This window comes from Zalophus californianus, chromosome 5, assembly GCF_009762305.2.
Source record: "Zalophus californianus isolate mZalCal1 chromosome 5, mZalCal1.pri.v2, whole genome shotgun sequence".
NCBI classification, from domain to species: Eukaryota; Metazoa; Chordata; class Mammalia; order Carnivora; family Otariidae; genus Zalophus; species Zalophus californianus.
The window spans coordinates 145889440-145908946 of NC_045599.1; the positions used below are offsets into that span (position 1 = coordinate 145889440).

General features: G+C 51.6%; 1 protein-coding gene across 1 annotated transcript in view; it reads left to right on the top strand.

Moving 5' to 3' along the window:
- LOC113929565 (death associated protein) overlaps positions 1-2308 on the top strand; it is a 66788-nt gene extending 64480 nt beyond the window's left edge. Inside the window, exon 4 of the mRNA XM_027606542.2 lies at positions 390-2308. Within this exon, the coding sequence (XP_027462343.1) occupies positions 390-503 (114 nt within the window). The 3' untranslated portion in view covers positions 504-2308. The remainder of the gene's footprint in view (positions 1-389) is intronic.
- Positions 2309-19507: the final 17199 nt, after the last annotated feature.

Sequence of the window (19507 nt, forward strand, 5' to 3'; positions counted from 1 at the left end):
TGTGGCAGCAAATCAGAATTGAAGACACTGGATTTGGTTCTGTGTTGCCCCATTTCAAAAGGTTACAAGAACAGCTCTAGCAGAGGAAAGGCAGCCAACACCAGCTTAGTTCTGAGGGAGTCCCATGATGACCTGAGCTCAAGGCGTGGGGACAGAGACCATGAGCATTCTCACCCCTGGGATGGTTCCTGGGCCTCAGTGCCCCCTTCCGCACCCCAGAGAGCCTCAGGACCCCCAGAGCCCCAGGGGACAGGCTGCTACCTGCCAGTAGGTCCCCCATGCCATCACCCACTGTGCAGGGAAGCCGGTAGATGCGGTGTTGGGGGCCTTGCTGGTGCATCAGCCCGCTGTTCCCTGTCGGTGAGCCAGTGCATTCTGTCTCTTGACAGGGCGACAAAGACTTCCCCCCGGCGGCTGCGCAGGTGGCTCACCAGAAGCCCCACGCCTCCATAGACAAGCATCCTTCCCCAAGAACCCAGCACATCCAGCAGCCTCGCAAGTGAACGGCGAGAACCCAGCGCCTCCACCAGCAGTGCCTCAGTTTCCCGACCTTTCATATTTCCCTGGCAAAGAGAACCGGCATTTGCTTAAAAACACTGCTCCACTGAGAAATCTAAGACAAAGTCAAGTGCCCCTGCCTTTGCCTTAAATTTCCGTATCTGAAGCTAGAAAGGATCTGACCCCCAACCTTGTGTCCAGGGAGTCATGGTTTCCCTGCAAGTGCCATAAGCCGAACTTGCCCAGCCCTGAGTCAAGGGAAGTTGCCAGAGCTCAGCTTTACTTCTCTGTCAGCAGTCATCCAAGGCCCTACCTGTGGTCTTAAAACCAAGAGGGCGCACATTTGGGAGGACGAGACAGGTAAAGGCGAGCGGAAACGTCGCCCACTTCGTGCTTTTGAGTAACAGGACCCTGCATCTTAACAGCTAGGGGAGAACGGGGCGTGAATGTATGGGACAGGTTTCAGGAAGGCAGGGCAGGGAAGGTTTTTGGTGAAAGTGACACCAGCGTCCCTGAATTCCCCTCCCCATGAGATGGGGGTCACTACACGGGGGATACCAGGTGCTCCTGGGAAAAGCCAAAGAGAAGCTCCCATCGTTGAAATGGCTCTTTATTCTCAGGACCCACATCCTGGAAAATTCGAATCTAGGCAGTCTGCCCGAAGGGAGCCCCCCGGGAGGAGATCACAGTGTGCGTCCCAAGTCCGGCACTGCCTCCTGATCCAAACAGCCTCCACCAGGGCAATCAGGCAAAGCCGCGTGTTTCAGAATCCCCTCTAGAGCTGCTTTTGAGTTCTAGAAGTGCCCACCAACCAGTGGAGGAATAGACATAAAGCTAGTTCTGGAATACTAAAGCAAGAGCATTGCACGCATGGAAAGGCCAGATGAAAACCTGCCCGTGGTCTCCCTAGAGAAAGGCAGAAACACCATGTTCTGTTTGAGCTGGAAGGACCTGTCCATCCAACCAGTGCAGGTGTGCCCGGGCCTGTGTTCACCTGGGTGAGTCCAGTTGTCCTACACTTTCAGCCCATCTTTCCTGCCCAGAGCTGCCCTAGACTGCTCCCTGGCTCACGGCTATAGAGTGCTTTTATTTTTCTGGAAAAGCCAGTGGGCTGGTCTACTCAGCCGTTGCAAACTTCCAGAACAGAGGCTTTTGGAGCAGGTACGGCGCTGACACCCCACTCGCCAGCAGCCGTGTCTGCTGTGGGTCAGCAGGCGTGCACACCACCAGCCTTGCTGATGTCCTTACCAAACCTGCGTCTGCCAACCGGTAAAAATGACGCAGACCTCATCAGAGCCGCCTCTCGTCCTTCCCCAAGGGAGAAGCAGCGCTGCTTCACATTCTAAAGGCCATGTTTGGTTTCTCTTCTCATTGATTTGCTGGGAGGCAGGGTCTAACCCTCAAGGCACCCTGTCATCACACCTGGTATTTCTTAAATGCTGAGATGTTGGTATAAACTGGCTTGCAGAGATGCAGACTGGGGGTGGGGAGGCAGCATGCCCTGGAGCACAGCAAACCAGCAGCCGCCCCCAGCTACCTCCTGGAGCTAGGTCAGGCCTGTGTGGACCACCGTACCCTCCCCTACGAAATTCAGAAATTCTGACGCGTCCTTGATACTTTTTAGTTTTGCTGCCCAGAGTGTCACGATGCTTCCCAAGGTACATTGTTCATGTCCTTTTCGCTACTCCTGGCATGTCTCCCTGGGCTCTAAATCATTACATGCAAAATATTTTCCTGAATGAATTCATCAATTGTGAACCTCGAGAATAATAATGATTGTAATAAAACTCTTGCATTTCTTCTCAGGGCATGTATTTTCTTATATTTCAGAGATTTTTCTTGTACGTTTTACAGGGGTTCCCAGATGGTTTCAGTAGAATCACGAGCGTGCCTGTGTGATGGATATTTTCACAAATTGTTGCCCAGCCACAAAATCGAACTGTTGGACACCTGACACCTTGAGTCTCATCATCTACTTTAAAATGTCCTAAAATGGAAGAGCTTAATGCAGCTGATTTAAACCTATTACTTGTGCCCAGCAGCTGGCCCTACGCTAGGTAGGCCCTTCGGGACAGACTTAAGAAGGAATTAGTAGTAAGCTCGGGGGTGGCTGTAAGCAGCTTTTGATGAAAAACACATTTGCCTTGATCCAGAGCTCTCCGGGAACCCCGCGTGTGGGAGGAGAAGGTGAGCACAACTGTCAGACCTCGAGATCCGGACAGATCACGGACTTGGACTGGGAGGGTCCCTTGAGGTTTCCCCTACAGGGACTCTGTGATCAGCTGAGGCCCTGGGCGTCATGGTGGGGGGTGGGGGTTGATAAGCCAGAGTCAGCATCTCCCAAAAAGCCTGGTCATTCCTCAGCCCGGGTGTCCCCTCTGGGGCCGCTGTGTACATGAGTGCATCAGCCGTACTCAACTGAGACCTGAAAGAGGGTCTTACACACTTAGTATCACTCGGTGAACAGTTGGTCTCTGTAAATGAATGCCGGTGGCCAGAAATGCCAAACACACAACCATCGTGGACAAGAATTGCCCCCAGGGCTTTATTAACATTGTCACCTGCCTTGTTCCCCCATTGTTGCTGTCACAAAGTTCCCCAGACTGGCCGGCTTAAAACAATGGGAATGTATCATTTCACGGTTCTGGAGTCTAGAGGCTTGGAATCAAGGTATGAGCAGGGCCCTGCTCCCTAGGAAGGCTCTGGATGATGCTCAGGCCCTTCTTCTGATGGCTGCTGGTATTCCTCGGTGTTTACTGCTGGCTGCCACATAAATCCAATGGATTTCTTTGTGGGCATCTGTGTCCACATCCCCTTCATCTTCTAAGGACACGGTCATTGGATTAGTGCTCACCCTAATCCCGTATGACCTCACATTAAGGAATTAGATCTGCAAAGACCCTATTTCCAAATAAGGCCACGTTCACAGAGAGCAGGCATTAGGACTTGACGTGTCATTTGGGGAAACGTAATTCAACCCAGAGCATCAGCCGTGGGCTGAAAAGCTAGGAACCTCCCTCCCTGCTCACACTGTTTGACGCACTGTTCATTTCGTAAATGGCTTTTCTGAATAAACTTAGCTGTGAGAATGCTTTCCCGGCTGCAGATGAGTGAAAGCCATCACAACCTGCCTGCAGGAGACGGGGAGACGTACGGGAGAGGCATCCGCATGCTTGGAGCCTCCAGCCGGGTGTCTGTCTGTCGACAGCTCTCTCGTTTTACAGATGGGAAGCCTGAAGCACAGTGCCCGGTGGCAGAAGTCGCTGTCAGCAAACAGTGGTCTAAGGGGGATCCACAAATAGCCCAGGAGCCCATGAAAAGATGCTCAGTATCATTAGTCACCAGAGAAATGCAAATCACAGTCACTTCACACCCACTAAGGTGGCTAAAATCAAAAAGTCAAATAATAACGAGTGTTGGCAAAGATGCGGGGAAATCAGAACTCCCATGCCGTGCTACTGGGAGCGTAAAACGGTGGCAGCCACTGACAGCAATGAAAACACGTCGACATAAAACACACACAAACATTTGTAGCGGCAGCACTCACAACAGCCTGAAGGCGCAGTCTAAACGTCCATCAACTGAAGGACAGTTCAGCAAAATGTAGTATATCTGTACGGTGGGGTAGTATGTGGCCCTAAAAAGGAGTGAAGCACTAACATAAGGTACAAGATGGATGAACCTTGAACACATTATGCTCAGTGAAAGATGCCAGGCACAAAAGACCATGTAGTAGAGGATTCCGTTCCTCGGAAATGTCCAGAACAGAGACTATCCAGAGACAGGTGCCAACAAGACCGAGCACGGACAGGGGGACAACGGGTGAGGGAGGCGGGAGACGGGATGGGGCCTTTGAGCAGAGCTGCCAAGCGGGGCTTGGGCACAGTGAGGCCGCGGTGTGGAGCGCCGTCGGGGCCGGAGGGGGCAGCCTGCACCCACCTGCGGTGGGGAGAATGACGGTGGGACCTGGGGAGGGAGAGAGTGTGGGGCCCTTGGGGACATGCTGAAGATGGGACCCCAGGGTGCCGGGCAAGGGGAGAGAGTCAAGCAAGCCAGGGACTGCACGGGCGTGGGTTCTGGAGAGTTCTGCTGGCACGACCCAGAGACTGGGGAGGACCAGGAGCTCCATGAGGAGGCCTCAGTGACCCGCAAGCTGGGGTTTCTGGGACGAGGAGGGACAAGCCAGATTTCCCAGGAGTCGGAGTGGAGCAGCCTGCTAAGACCCTAGCTGGCGGGGAGAGTAGGTTTGAAGGAGAATCAGCACGAGCCAACGAGAGACTTCCTTGCCCGAGCTTGCGGGCGGGAGCCCCAGTGGGCTGAGGACGGGAGGAGATGCGCGCTGGTGGCAAAGGTGCTGGGGCGCAGGAATGCCCCCCCCCCCCCCCCGCCCCGTGGGCCACCGCAGGAAGCTCCGGCTCGGGAAGGATGGAACAGAATCCATGTGGGCCCAGGAAGATCACACCGAGGTCGGGAGCACAGCGGACGCTCTCTCCGCACATGCAGGTGCTCAGCCTCCTGCCGAGCCCGTTTTCTGCAGATGGGGGCAGTGAAGAGCAGGGGTGGTGACGCTCGGGGCCTGGTAAAGGAGATGAAACCTGTTCCCAAGTGCAGGAGGAATGGTTGAGACACACACAGGAGTGGGGTCTGTAGTGGAATTATTCCATCCCGTCTTAGGGGTTCCGCCAGCCCTGAGGGGAGGAAGTGGAGAAAGAAGAGGCTGCCCTGCACTCGAGCTCGGGGATGGGTGGTGTGGCCCAGCGCAGGGACTCGTGACCGGGTGCAGGTGCTTCCTACAGCAGCTAGAGCTAGCGGAGATTGGGGGCCACCCGGGAAGGTCGCCGCTGACCCCTGCCGCGTGTTCGTGCTGTGCCAGGCATCTGTTACTGGGCTAAGCACTCTCCGTGCACCGTCTACCAGAACCCTCTCAATGATCCCCGGAGAGTGGAGATGGCTCTCTGCACCATCACACCCGCTCACAAGACAAGGCAAAGGAGACTCGGGAGACTTGGACTTGCATGCAAGCAGTTTGGCTACAGAGTGCAAGTTCAATAAGACGCCCCACAGCCTGCTAGCCTGGAAGGGCAGATGCCGTGGAAGGGACGCTTGGGGGTCAGGTGATGGCCTGAGGGACTGGCAGGCAGAGGAATTCGGGGGAGCCAGGCAGCGGGATGGCAAAGATCAAGTGAGAGGAGGCAAGGAGATGAGATGGCCTGGAAGGGGCAGTCTGGATGCTGAGACCCCGAGGATTATGACTTGGATGCTGAAGTCCTCGGGGAGACAGGGAATCCCAGGGGTGACGGGATGCGAGCAGTTTGGATAGGCACGGAGTGAGTGTAAGCAGAAGACACGAACCACAGAGAAAAAAGGTCTGTGATGAGGACAAATGCTGATCTAAAAACCCCACAGGGACAAAAAGCCCTGGTTAGCTGCTGCCCTTTGAAAGGGGAGGATAGGGCGGGCGCTGGCTGGGCTGTCCTGTGCTGAGCTGAGCCTTAATGGAGGCCAGGTCTTGAGCAGACAAGCCCAGACATGCCCCGTGATGGTGAGGTGCTGAGGGGGACTTGCGGCAAGGCGGGGGCAGGGGGCCATGCACTGGGAGGGGGTGGGGGTGGGGGGACCAGTTTACACCTGCTTGCTCCAGCCTTGCCTCTGCTGAGGCCAGTTCTTCAGTTAGCATCTCTGGTCCTCAGCTCTCCACCTGTCTGACTGGGCCGTTATGTAAGCAGAGAAAGGGGTTTTGCAAGGATGAAAAAAAATCATGGATATTAACTTCCTGGTTAATATAGATAGCAGTTTCAAAAGAACAGAGCTCCCAACATGGGCAGGTGGCACTGGTAGGGTGCAGAGATTTGGGATAGCAGGCACGCAGAAAGGGAGAGCTGGATCGATGCCAGTCCAGGCTGTGTCCAGGAACATCAGCATGCAGTTAGAGAGGAGACCACCGAGGCCCAGCTAATGATGAGCAGAGCAGGGATGGGCAGATCCTTAGGACCTGGAGGACCCTAGGGACCCCGTAGGACAGAGGTCAACAAGACTTGCATTTGCCCCTGGCTTCTGCATGCTGTGCACTGAGCTTCTGTCCCCAGTAGGAAGCTCAGCCCCTTGACTGGTTTCAACAAGAAATCCCCTGGTAACGTTCACAAGTGTTATGGGGTTGATGGGAGACTTGAGAGGTTATAGGGAGGCACGTATGGTCTTCCTGGGCTGCCACCTCATCCAGCTGCTGCCCGTGGAGCCAGACCCTGTGCTCTGCCCTGAAATAGACTGAGAAGGAGACCCCCTCGCCGGGCTGGATCAGCTGTGAGGCCCGCTGCCACCCTGGCCTGGTCTGGGGAGACTGGCCCCCCGCTCTCAACACATCCCCGCCTGTGCCATTCCCTCCCTGGGTCCAGGGAGAAAGACAGGGGCCATACGACAACCTCTCCTGGTCCTCAGGTCCACACTTACGACATCAATGCCCATCCACCTCAGGGGACCGCCCCGGCTCCACTCTTCAATCCAGGGTCAGCCCCTGATGGAGCTTGGCCGGCCGCCATTGGAGCTCAGAGCAAGGGTGGGCCCTCCGAGGTCACGTGCCACTCTCCCACTTGGAACCTGCAGAGCCTGGGCAGCTGGCTTTTCTTCTCTGGGCCTCAGCTTTATCACTGCCAAAAGGAACCTTCCTGAACTTCCCGGGGGTGGGGTGGGGGGGAGTTGTGTGCGTGTTGCGGCGGTGAGCACTCAGCCAATCTTAATTTATCATCATCATCATCATGGTTGTTAATTTTTGGTGCAAGAGCAGAGACACCATGAGATTCTGCCCAATTTAAGCAAACACCAGACAGAGGCTGCGGAGCAGGGCAAAGGCAGCGGCGGGGCCTGCGATGGGCCTTTCGAGCACCCTCGGGCATTACGATCTCAAAGGCTGAGTCCAGTGCACCCAAGCAGATGCCCAAACCCAGACCATACTGCTCCCCGTCCTTGGTCCTGGTGCTTTCACAAGCTAGATAGGGACACAGAGAGCCGGTGTGTGCACCGGGAGCAAAGTGTCCGGGTGCGACTGGCCCGCAGCTTCACAGAAACCAGCGGGAAATGGTGGGAACCCCCCAGAGACAGTGGAATGATCACCAGCCAAGTGGAGGGCACTGCCCGGCCCGGGTGGGGGCGCCACGCTCAGGCACCCCGAAAAGGGGCAGGGCCGGAGGGCAGATCTGGAGGGAGAGGAAAGATATTGCCAGACCCAGCAGGTTTTTAATTAATGAAATATTTTTAAAACATCTGTCTCCTGCCTCCGTGGCCCGTGGTGCTCTTCTGCTCTGCAGCTTTTTCTAACTTCACAGCTGCCGTGCTGGTTAAATGCTTCTTTTTACAAAACCCAAAGTAAACTTCTTTTCCCCCCAAGACTTGGTATCCTGCTGGCCTCTGCAGTATAAAAAGCAAAAACAAACCAAAAACAAAACTCCAGGCATTTTGTAACCATCCCAGGAGGCGTCTACAGCCATATGCTCTTGGAGCAGAGGGGGGCTGAGCAGGTGGTGCTGGTTAACCAGGAAACTCGGAGTATTCGAAATTTCCTCAATAGTTGCATTAGTCAGAGTTCTCCAGAGAAACAGAACGGACAGGAGGTGCTGGTGGGTGACGCTGGGTATAGATAGATGATCGCTAGCTAGAGAAATAAAGAGATTTATTTTAAAGAATCGGTTCCCCTGTTTATGGAGGCTGACAAGTCCAAAATCTGCAGGTTGGGCCAGTAGGTGCAAGACCCAGAGAAGAGTTCAAGCCCAAGCTCAAGCCCAAAGGCCGTCTGCTGGCCAAACTCCCTCTTGCTGGGGGAGGTCAGTCTTTCCTTCTTTTCAGGCCTTCACATGACTGGATGAAGCCCACCCACAGCATGGCGGGCACCTGCTTCCCTCGAAGTCCACCGACTTAAATGTAAATCTCAACCGGAGCCTCATAGAAACATCCAGAATCATGTTCTAACAAATATCTAGGCCCCGTGGGCCAGCCAAGAGGACACATAAAATGAACCATCCTGACCTTTCATTGCTGCTAATTTTTCTCGGATTCCTCAAAGCATCTCGAACTTGTTTTCACTTCCACCACGCTGAAGCATCTACATCTCTTTGCAACATTGTGTGGAACATCTGACCTTCCAAACAGACTGTCTAAAATGCAATCAAGGGCATTCAGGACAAAAAATACTAATTTTCTCCCTCACCCTCCCCCTTAATCCTAAATATTATTGTAAATTTATATTTACATTATAAATATTATTATAAATCCAACTATAAATCCAATTTAAGAAAAAAAATCGATTTTGTGAACTGAAAAAGACCCAACATGATCTGATCTAATGAACTGATAACAATGAGGAAGATTTGGGACTTCACCCCAGAAGCTCTGAATCAGCTTTGTGATTACCTTTCAGCACTGTCATTCTGTGCTGCCGAGGGTCACCTAAAAGAGAGAGCCCAACGTGTTGTCGCACAAAGGCTCAGTTTCCATGCAAATTACCAGAAACCTGTTTGCATCGTTCTTTAAATAGAGATGTATGGAGAACATGGAATGTATGTGGAGTATTAATGAAATCTTCATTATCTCTGGGGCAGTGGTTTTCACCTTGGGGCGATTTTACCCTCCAGAGAACCTTAGGCAATATCTGGAAACATTTTTAGTGGTCCCAGCTGGGGATTGGGGAGGAAGGGAGAGGTGCTAGTGGTAGCATCTGGTGAGTAGAGGCCAGGGGTGCAACCAAAAATCCTACAATGCACAGGACAGCCCCAACAACAAAGAATTATCCAGAGCAAAATGTCAACAATACCAAAGTTGAGAAGCCCTTAATGGTCCTGTTCTGGAACTGCATGACGTCTAACAATGCAATTACATAATTAGAGGCAAATTTCCCTCATCCTGGAATCTTGAAAAAAATAATACATGTGTTTCAGTGACGAGGGCTCGTTTGGTGCAGGCAGCTCAAGTAGCTTGAGCTTGTGTATGCTTTTCAGTCCCTGGAGCAGCAAAGAGCAAATTGCCCTGACGCAGGTCGGCTCCTGGATGCAATGGAAAATTTTAGAGAAAGCAAGCCTTTCCTTCAGGGAGAACATGCAGTGCTTCTCCCCCAAAAGAGTGACCTCCCGGGTCACCGATACAAGGAAGAGCGGAGATAAATGCCCCCCCCCCCCCCCGCCGTGGCTTCCTCAGCACGCTCGCTAGGGCAGACAGGACTGACTCAGCTACTTCATATCCTCATAGGAAGGTCTAGAAACCTCTGTCCAAATGACTGCATCCTGTTTTCCAAAATGGACCGTGTACGTCTCAAGCTGATTAACCTCGGAGTTATTGCACATGGAAGAGGAGTGAAGAGTGAAATTGGAAAATGGGCATCTCTCTGCAGAGTGAGTAGCTGAGCACAATGTGAAGGGAAGAGAAAGCTGTGTGGGTACAGATGTCCTTTGGGCAGGGACTTCGGCCGCACCTTATACCCCTGTGTCCTGGCAGAGTCGCCAGCCACCCACCAGCAGCCCCTCTGCAAACCCTTCAGCCACCGAAGGACTAAGGTCAGCTGTGACCTCTTGGCGGAGGTGGCTGCTTCTGACGCACAACTCCACCCTACCTGGGTGACACACTGGGAAAGGTGACATCTCTATACCCCTCCAAGATGAGGACGTCCAATGAGCTGCTCTACGTTTATCAGCAGCGTGTACAACTAGACCACATTCCACGGTACATAGAAACCACATTTCAGAGCGGAAGACAGAACAGAAGTTTGCAAGGTCACGTGCTTCATCACAAAATTCTCCACCCTCAATGTCAATGATGCCTCAGCCTCTGTACGTCAGTTGGCTAGAAACTTTCGGGTTCAGTCACTTCTAGAAACACTCTTTGTCAGGGTGCCATCACTAACCGGGGAAGCCCTGTGTGACTATGGAAGTCATTCGGTACAAAGGAGTAGCACTTTCAGTTAGGTTCAGACTCATCCTAATTCTGGTCACGAGAATTCCCAAACAGCAGAGGCGGTGTCAGGCCAGAGCCAGACAAGCGGTCCCCAGATCTCCTGTGCCCACAACAACAGAGCGCTGTGGGCGAGTCCCTGTCCTTGCCTGCAGGACCAGTGCAAGAAACCCACATCCTGGCACGCGCCATCTCACCAACTAGTGTAGACTGGGCGTGAGAAGGGAGATTTTTAGTAGAAAGTCCCTCTCAACAAAAATTACAGCCCAAACGAGCAAACAAACCTAAGCAACAGGATCTGGAGTCACCATAAGTCAGATTTCCTTCAAGCATAATCGGGAAACCCCCTCAAAGACGTAGGATGTCAAATCATATACGTTTCCCAGCCCTAGGATGATGCTAAGGCCATCCTGCCAGTTAAGATAATTGATGAAGTCTTTCATAGATTTATTGTTTGGCTTTCATAGCTAAAGCTTTTTTCCTGCCTTAAAACGAATGTCGTTTTCAACTTAATAGGTGATTTTACTATCCTCATGGAGGCTCTTAGTATATTAAAAGGATCCCCAAAAAAGTTATCCTAGGAAACAACAACAAAACCAAAGGATTATTACTTTGCAGGCACAAAGTACTGCGATGCCTAAGAAAGAGAACCCGCATTAGCGTGATAAACAAGTATTTTTTTCAAAGACAATTAGGTAGCCTGAATATAATAAGAAAAGGATAAATGAGCACTTATTAATTAATGCTTTGTTTCAACTATATAAACTTAACCAGAGTTACACTATTTTCCATGACTCCCAAAGGCATCCAAGTAGATAAGAGTTCCCACCCCCATACCCACTACCGGCGTCTTCAGCATCACCACAACATCCTCCTTCTCCTCACATTTATTGAGCATTTACTATGCGCCAGGCGCTCACGGCAACTCCACCTGGTAGACGTTACCTTTGCTATTATATAGACAAGACCACTGAAGCCCAGTGTGGTAAGCAACTTTCTTGTTCACACAGCTAGTGGCAAAGCTAAGATTGGTCTGACACCGAGCTCTAGGCTTTCCACCTACCCGATCCATCGGTCCACCCACTGACAACCCAGACCATCTCTGGGATTCCCCCACAGAAGAGAGCTCCAGTGCTCCTCTGCCAACCAACGGAAGTCACCTTGGGCAGCAGTAGGTCCCAAGAGTTGGAGGAACGGCAAGGTCTTCTGGTTGCCAAACATCTAGATTGAAGCCTGAGAGATGCCTAGGTTCTGCTCCCAGGATGGGTAGCCCTAGGAGAAATGTGAGCCCCATTCCTCTTGAAGGTCTTTAGTGGGCCAGATCATGAAAGGGAGGAAATCATGACAGACTAGATTTAAGTCCTGCTTCGCTGTCTGGAAATCCAAGTCTAAGTTCTAGACATTGTCTCCTCCAGCAGTAAATGGGACCTTCCTAGGCACACACTGCCAGGGCTCATCTCCAGTGGGGCTGGAGGAGCAAACTGGAAGGGAAAGTTCTATGAGGGGAGCAGGTCTACAATGGCGAGTCTCCCCCAAAATCAGATGGAGAAGAGGACAGGGCCTCCCTCTCCTTGCACCCCAGGAGATGATCGAGAGCAGAAAATACAAATAAAACATTGACCTTCTTCTGCTTTGGTGCAGGGATGCCGGTTTCTCCCCCATGCCCACTCCCCCTTCCTCTTTGGAATAGGGCCCCATTATTGCTATACAGGCAATGTCCCCAGTTCCACGGCTCCATTTTTCAACTTGACAGGTACGTGTAGGTGCAGGACAAAGTTCTGGTGAATGCCACACAAGGGGGTGGTGTCTTAAAGGGAGGTGAATCACCCAGAAGATTTGCCTCTTGTTGCCCTTGACTCCTTTCTCCTGTGGAAAACAGATGTGATGACTTGTACTCCAGCAGCCAGCTTGGATTATGAGGCAACCAAGGGAATGGGCACTCCTGCCAAGGATGACAGAGCAGAAGGATAGAAAGAGCTTGGATCCCTGATGACAGCGGCACTACCGTGCCAGCCCCAGCTTGCCTCTCTAGACTTTGCCTAGAGAAAAACAAACCCTGACGTATTTTAGCCACTCTTTTTTGGCCATAACAGAAAAGTTTAGAGCACAGACTTTGAAGCTGGGCCTCGATTATATCCCAGCACCTCCACTCACTAGCACTGAGACCTTACATAGGTTTCTTGATCGCTCTGTATCTCAGTTTCCCCACGTGTAAAATGAGGCAAATAATAGTTTCTATGTGACAGGGTTGTTACGTGCCTGGCACACAGCAGCCTGGTAAGCTTTTCTAGTTTAAATCATAATGACGGTGATGGTCACAATGATACCAATGACAATGACAATGACCATTATTGAGTTTTCGCTCATATGCAGCTCAACCTAATCCCGTTTGACACAAATGCTCACAGTGGCCAAGCAGGAGTGGGTTTTCCCTGGAACCAAAGAGGAGACATCATTCCTTCACCTCCTCCAGCAGCTGCTCCAGGAAGCCATGAGGTCAGAAAATCACAGGCCAGTTCTCAGGAAGGAGCACCCGGAGCAACCCTGGGAACCCCAGTAAATGACTCATTCAGCCAACTACCAGGTCCAGTTTTGCTAAGTTGACAGATGAGTTTTAGGCAATAGAGAGGATGTCAAGGTTGTGTGAGGGAAGGAAGGAGGAGAGACCACCCAGAGACCACGGGATAAGAGCGAGGTCCCCTAGGGAGCAGATGCCTAACCGAGGAGAGTTGGTAAGGTTGTCGGGGATGACACTCCATGCGCCCGACCCGCCCTCCACCTCCTCCGAACCCTACAGTGAGACCTCCAGTCTCCTCGTGTGCATTCCCGTCCTGAGTTCTGAAGCATCCTATGCTCATGACTTCTTCAGCATAATTTCCATCTATTAGTAGAGAAAAGAGAAGCTCACCGTAATTAAACACTTTATTGGCTGTATTCTCCAATCTCTTGGGGCAATGCCAGCCTCCGCTGTCCTGTGCTCTAACCCTGAGGACACTGGCACAGACCAGAGTCAGGACCACTGGGTGCTGGTGGAGGGTGGGAAGTAAAGGCTCTCACTGCCTCGTGGAAGGCCCGCTTCCCTCTTCGGCTGCTTTTCTCGGTTCCAGGTGGCTGGATGGTCAGAGGGCAGGTTAGCAGCAACCATCCAGCTCAGAGGTCCCCCTCCTCCCAGAAGACCTGAGGATGGATGGGCCTCCTCTCTAGGCTCCACCGCGGGCTCTGGGGAGAAATGAGGCACTTCTCCCGGAGGCCACCCTTCTTCCTTTTCGTGGTGGTTGGAAAGATCTTGACCCAGATGATCTGGGACACTGCTCCTGGAACTGAGACCACCAGAGCAGCTGAGCCAAACACAGATCACAGTCTGCTACACCATGATTGGCAGCACAGCCCTAAGAGCAAAGAGCTGGGACACCTCTCCACCTGCTTGGAGACCATGCATGATCCAAGGCAGTTCACCAGAGGAGGGGTTTACACAGGGCCTGGGGCTGAAGAGCTCTGGCCAGATTCTGTCTGGGAGAAGACTTCCTAGTGGTCCTTTAAAACAGGTCTGTCCTCATTCCCACTGCAAGACATTATTATGCTGACCTACCTTCCGTTGGGAATCACAAGGGTTCTTGAGAGACATTCCTGATCACTTGGAGGTCATGGAGGCAGAGAAGAGATGGAGAACCCCTGAGGACTGCCAACCAAGTTAACCAGCAAAGAGTCTTAGGTTCAGAGTGGCCCCCAGCACTCTGTTCAGGACTGGCAACAGACACGGTGCACAGCGTTCATTCAGAGACTCATTCTTTAAGGAAATGATGAACACTGCCGGGGTTACAAGGAGAACTTGTAGCAAAGCCAGGACTAGACTTCTGTCTGTCTGTCTCTCTGAAGACCTTTCCCCACACAGCCTAGAATATGTATATTGTCATTTCGTTTAATTAAGCAAGCCAAAGCATCTTCTTCCCCGTATGCTTTTCTGGGAGAAAAGCCAGGCTGCATCTAATAAAGCAGGTTATTGTCCACGTTGCTGATTTCTACCGAGCTGATTGAGCTAGTTTCCACTGTCATTTAGTATTGTCCTTGTGAAACCCCAGTCCCCTCATCAACGTGGCCTGATCAGCAGTATCCCGAGCAGGACAGCCAGCACTGCCCCCACCTCCCCCGACGCAAGTCCGTTCTCTCACTTGTCCTGGGCAGATGAAGGGAAGAGGTTGGTGGCTGCCCCAGGTGTGCTTGGGGCCTCCTCCAGCTTCTGCTCACCGCCCTGGCACAGAGCCCAGGCCCCATGAAGATGGGGAGATGCATACAGAGAGCAGCTCAGATGGGGAAGGGAGCCACAAGACCCCGACTGACCCATGGTCGGAGGCTCAAGCTCAGCCCTCGAGGCTGTCCCAGGACCAGGAACAGAGAGGGAAGTGACGCCGTTTTCTCCTTGCTTCTGTGGGATGGAGGGACTTTTGTCTGGGGGACGTCGAGTGCATTTGGTGCAGGTGCCAGCCATGGCCACTCTTTCGGCATCAGGATAAAAAGGTCCAGCTGGGCCGTGGATGTGGCCTCTGACAGCCAAGGAGCTTTCAGAGCCAATGGGAAGAGAGCAGGTGTAAGTGGGAGATGGTGCGGGGGAGGGCAAGCTTTAGCGCTCCGCTCCCCACCTGGGAGTCTGGTCTAAAGTTAGAAAGCAGATGTCCCTGTGACTGTCCCTAGGTTTTAGTCCGGAGCAAGCAGAGAAAGGGAGAAAACAACTTTTCAGTGGCTGCCAACTCTGTGTCAACCTTGTTGAAGATCTCGGTACAGTTTCTGTGTCATTTAATTAAATCTTCATGAAAACCCTGCAAACCAGGAAAATCCCCACTTTATTATTTATTTATTTATTTATTTATCCATTTATTTATTTATTTTTAGAGAGAGAGAGAGTGGATTGGGAGGACAGAGGGAGAAAGAGAGAGAGAATTTCAAGCAGGCTCTGCACGGGGTGTTCGATCTCACGACCCTGAGATCATGACCTGATCCAAAATCAAGAGCCAGACGCTTAACCAACTGAGCCCCCCAGGTGACCCCCCTTTAAAACCAGGGCACTAAAGCATGAGGTTAGGTTGCTTGCCCAGAGCCCTGCAGCCAGAAGGGGGCAGAGTGGACCCAGGGTCCATGCTCTCCTCTCTCCTGGCTCCTCTGTTGCTTGCCTCCCAGAGCACGTCTGCCCATGGCCTATACTCATGGGCCTCAGTCCCAAGTCAGGAAGCCAGCATCCAGCTCGCCAGTCCGCAGATACTACTGGACCAACTGCTGGAGGCCAAGCCCTGTTCCAGATGCTGGAAGATGGCAGTGAACCACAAAGACGTGGCCTCTGCACTCGTGGCCTTCAGGGGTGCATCGAGGAGAAGGGGCTGGTGACACCTGTGGCCAGCAAGGTGGGGGCGCTGGACAGTGAGTGCTGGGAAGGGGTCCCGTGGGCAGGCAAAGTTTGGGGGGGCAGCATTCCCAGGCTCCCAATGTCTCTGACTCCATGGTCTGGGGTGCTATGGGTTGAATTGTGTCTCCCAACAAGACTTGTTGAGGTCCTAACCCCAGATGCCTATGAATGTGACCTCATTTGGAAATAAGATCATTGCACATATAATTAAGACGGGGTCATCCTGGATGAGAGTGGGTGCTAATCCAATGACTCGTGGCCTCATAAAAGAGGAATATGTGAACACAGACACACAGAGAAGAAAGACAGCCATGTGGAGGTGGCGTGTCCACAAGCCAGAGACGCCAAAGGTTGCTGGCAACCAACGGAAGCTGGAAGAGGCAAGGAGGCATCCTCCCCTAGAGCCTTCAGCGGGGCACAGCCCTGCGGACGCTGTGATCTCAAATGTCTGGCCTCCAGACCCGGGAGGGAATACATTTCTGGGTTTGAAGCCATCCAAGTTAGTTGCAGTGGTCGCAGCAATCACAGGAAACTAATACAGGAGGGACCAGGATGTATTTCCGACCATTTTCCAAGCAATGCTGATGCTGCTGATCCCAGACACGGTAGCCCTTGAAGAGCCACTGGTTTAAGTGACTGTGGAGATTAATGCACTGACTCAGGGAGAACATGAGCATTGCCGCAGCATCTCCAGGGCACCTGGCCTGAGTGTTTGACTGGAACAAGTCAGTAGTGTTCAAGAGACACAGGTGGGGGCCCAGCACGGGATGGGACTTGTGCCCAGCACCTGCATAGCAGTGGGAGGGAAGAAGGCCAGGGAACGCTTTTCCCATCCAACCAATGACCTTTCCCATCCAACCCCACAGAGGGTGCATCATGTACTCCAACCAAGGGAGTAGGGCCATCCCAACGGGGTTTGGGGAGGAAGGACACCAAGCCTGCCCCTGGCAAGGACCACTCAGGAGAGTTAGTAGGTAAAAGCCGGTCTCGCTTTCCCCGGGAGGCCCCCCAGGGACAGGGGGTGATGGGGCAGTGGGAGGGCTAAGGGCTCCCAGCCAACGGACTCCTTTGCCCAGGGAGTGAGGACACCTTGCCACCTTGTCCACTACAAGTTAACTTGCCCGCCACAGCCCCGAACCCTCCTGCTCCTGGGGGCCCAGAGAGAGGCACCCCGGTCCAGCTTCTCATGCAGGCGCTTGGCACTATTAATAAAGCTCCTTTTCTCAGTAAGAGCTAAAGAAAAGTTGAAATCCTACCCTCGCAACAAATGTCTTGATTTTGTTTTTGAAATAATGCTTTTGAAATATCAAGGTCGATTAGAGTTTGGGTTATATATTTATTTATTTTTATCTATTTATTTTTAGCCAGGAAGATGTATTAACATGTTGTTAGGTTTTTGTTTTTAAGTGAGAGCCGTAACGAGCTCGGGCAGAACAGGTCTTGAGGCAGGCGGTGCAGGGTGGGCTGCTGCCGGGTCGGGGAGCCCTGGCATGGGGAGTTGCTGGCCAGCTGGCCATTTACCTGAGCCATGTGCACCTCAGAGCTTGTTTCCTCAGCAGACCGGAGGCTTTCGGAACGCCTGGGCCACCTTTCCTGTCCCCGGCTGCAAACCAGCCAGGACGTCACAAGGGAGATGGCAGGAGTGACCTCGGGGAGCCAGCACGCGGGGCTGCACACAGGCAGGAGTCCTGAGGGCCCCGAGGCTAACGTTCTCGACCACAGGGCTGCCCGGTGGGGAGACACCGCTCCTGAGGCTGGGGGACAGGGTGGGCAGCGAGGGAATGCACTTGCCTGAGGCCTATCCCACCGCGTCCTCGGCTGCAGTGGGCGGGAGCCTGCAGCTTCACCGGCCCCAAGCGGGATCAGTGAGGGAGATAAAGCGGACGAGACCCCCCCCATCCCCTCACTTTTCACATCCCGTTTCACTTTTTTAAAGAACTATCCCTTGTACGTGTTCTTATTTTCTAGTATGTCTACCCAACACACACACGTTGGTCACAAACAACAAAGACAAATAATCTCCGATCACAATTGTGGCCTAGAAAATTTTATTTAAAATTTGACTTCCTATTTAGGTCCTTCCTTAATAATTATGATTTTGGGGGAGTTGAATGACGATCTTTTAATGGGTCAGACTTCAGACTTTCTAAAGGTGGAGCGGAATTTCCCAAATAAATAGGAGCTGTTTTCAGTCTCATCAAAAATAACCTAGGGGCGCACGGTGGGGTGTGGGACTCTTGATCTCCAAGCCGTGAGTTCGAGCCCCACACTGGAGGTAGAGATTATTTTTTTAAAAAATAATAAAAATCTTTAAAAAAAAAAAAAAAGAAACACAAATTCAAATATTAAAAAAATTACGTTTGGCTAAATCATAATTTCACACTTTTATACAAGACACCTTGACAATATGTGATAAAATGAGAGAGAAAAACTCCACAATCTGCGTCAAACAACTATGATCTGAAATTTATAGCAAAATCCTACAAATCGGCAAGACTGACACCAAAAAGTACAATAAAAACACACAAGAAACAGATACAAATAAGGAATCTGTCAAACAGGAGATAAAAATGGTCGGAAGACACACAAAAAGATGCTCTACTGTACCAGTAATGGGAGAACTGAAAATTAAAATGAGATAGAGCTTTTTAACCCACCAGCCCAGCAACCTTCAGCCTGTGAGATGAACAGCAGGTGTCGCTGCGGGAGGCACACCGCCTCTTTTTTCCACGGGTGGTTGGGCGAGGACTCACTCAGGAGCCTTTGGAAAGAACAACGCCGCAGGGACTATTGAAATTAAAATCTGCTATTCCCTTCACCCTGGTCAATCCTAGAGAAATATTCCCTGTGCAGGTCAAGACTCTTAGTTACTCCTAAGTGGTAGGAACCGAAAATACTGCAATAACCTGAGACCAGGAAATGGTTCGGTTGAACCAGGGCGCATCGCTACTGAGGAATACCGGATGGAATCCACATGAACGAAAGGGCCAAACGTGCTCTCCCCAAAACAGGAGTGAAGGAAACCGTGCATACCATGGGATCTCGTTTGTATAACACATGAAGGGAAGAAAACATTTAAAACCTATTTCTAGAAGGATGCATAAATAATTGGTCGGGGGGACTGGCCCGGGGGGAGGGTCAGTTGCTTTTCATCTGAGACCTTTTTACAGCGTTTGGTTTATTTTTTCTGTGTGTGCGTTACTTTTTTAGCCATTAAAAGAAAATGAAGTTAATTTTAGAGTTCTTGATTTAAGCTTTTCAAGGACATGTTTTAAATAAACTCCAGAACAACATTTATATTGTACCAGTTAGGTAAAAGAATACACAGAGAGATGTGTGTGGCTCAGTCAATCAACGGTCTGCCTTCGGCTCAGGTCATGATCCCGGGGTCCTGGGATCGAGCTCCGCATCAGGCCCCCTGCTCAGCTGGGAGTCTGCTTCTCCCTCTGCCTGCCGCTCCCCCTGCTTGTGCTCTCTCTCTCTGTTAAATAAATAAGTAAAATCTTAAAAAAAAAAAAAACAGACAAAAGCAAAACCGGATGCCCCCTAAAAAGATGAGCACGGCAACAGGATTATTTTAACATAAGTGAAAATATTCCTGGATGAATCATTAATTTAAAAATCTTACCGTTGAAAAGTAAAAGTGTGTCAGAAGAAGAAAGTGCACATCTATTTCGAGCAAAG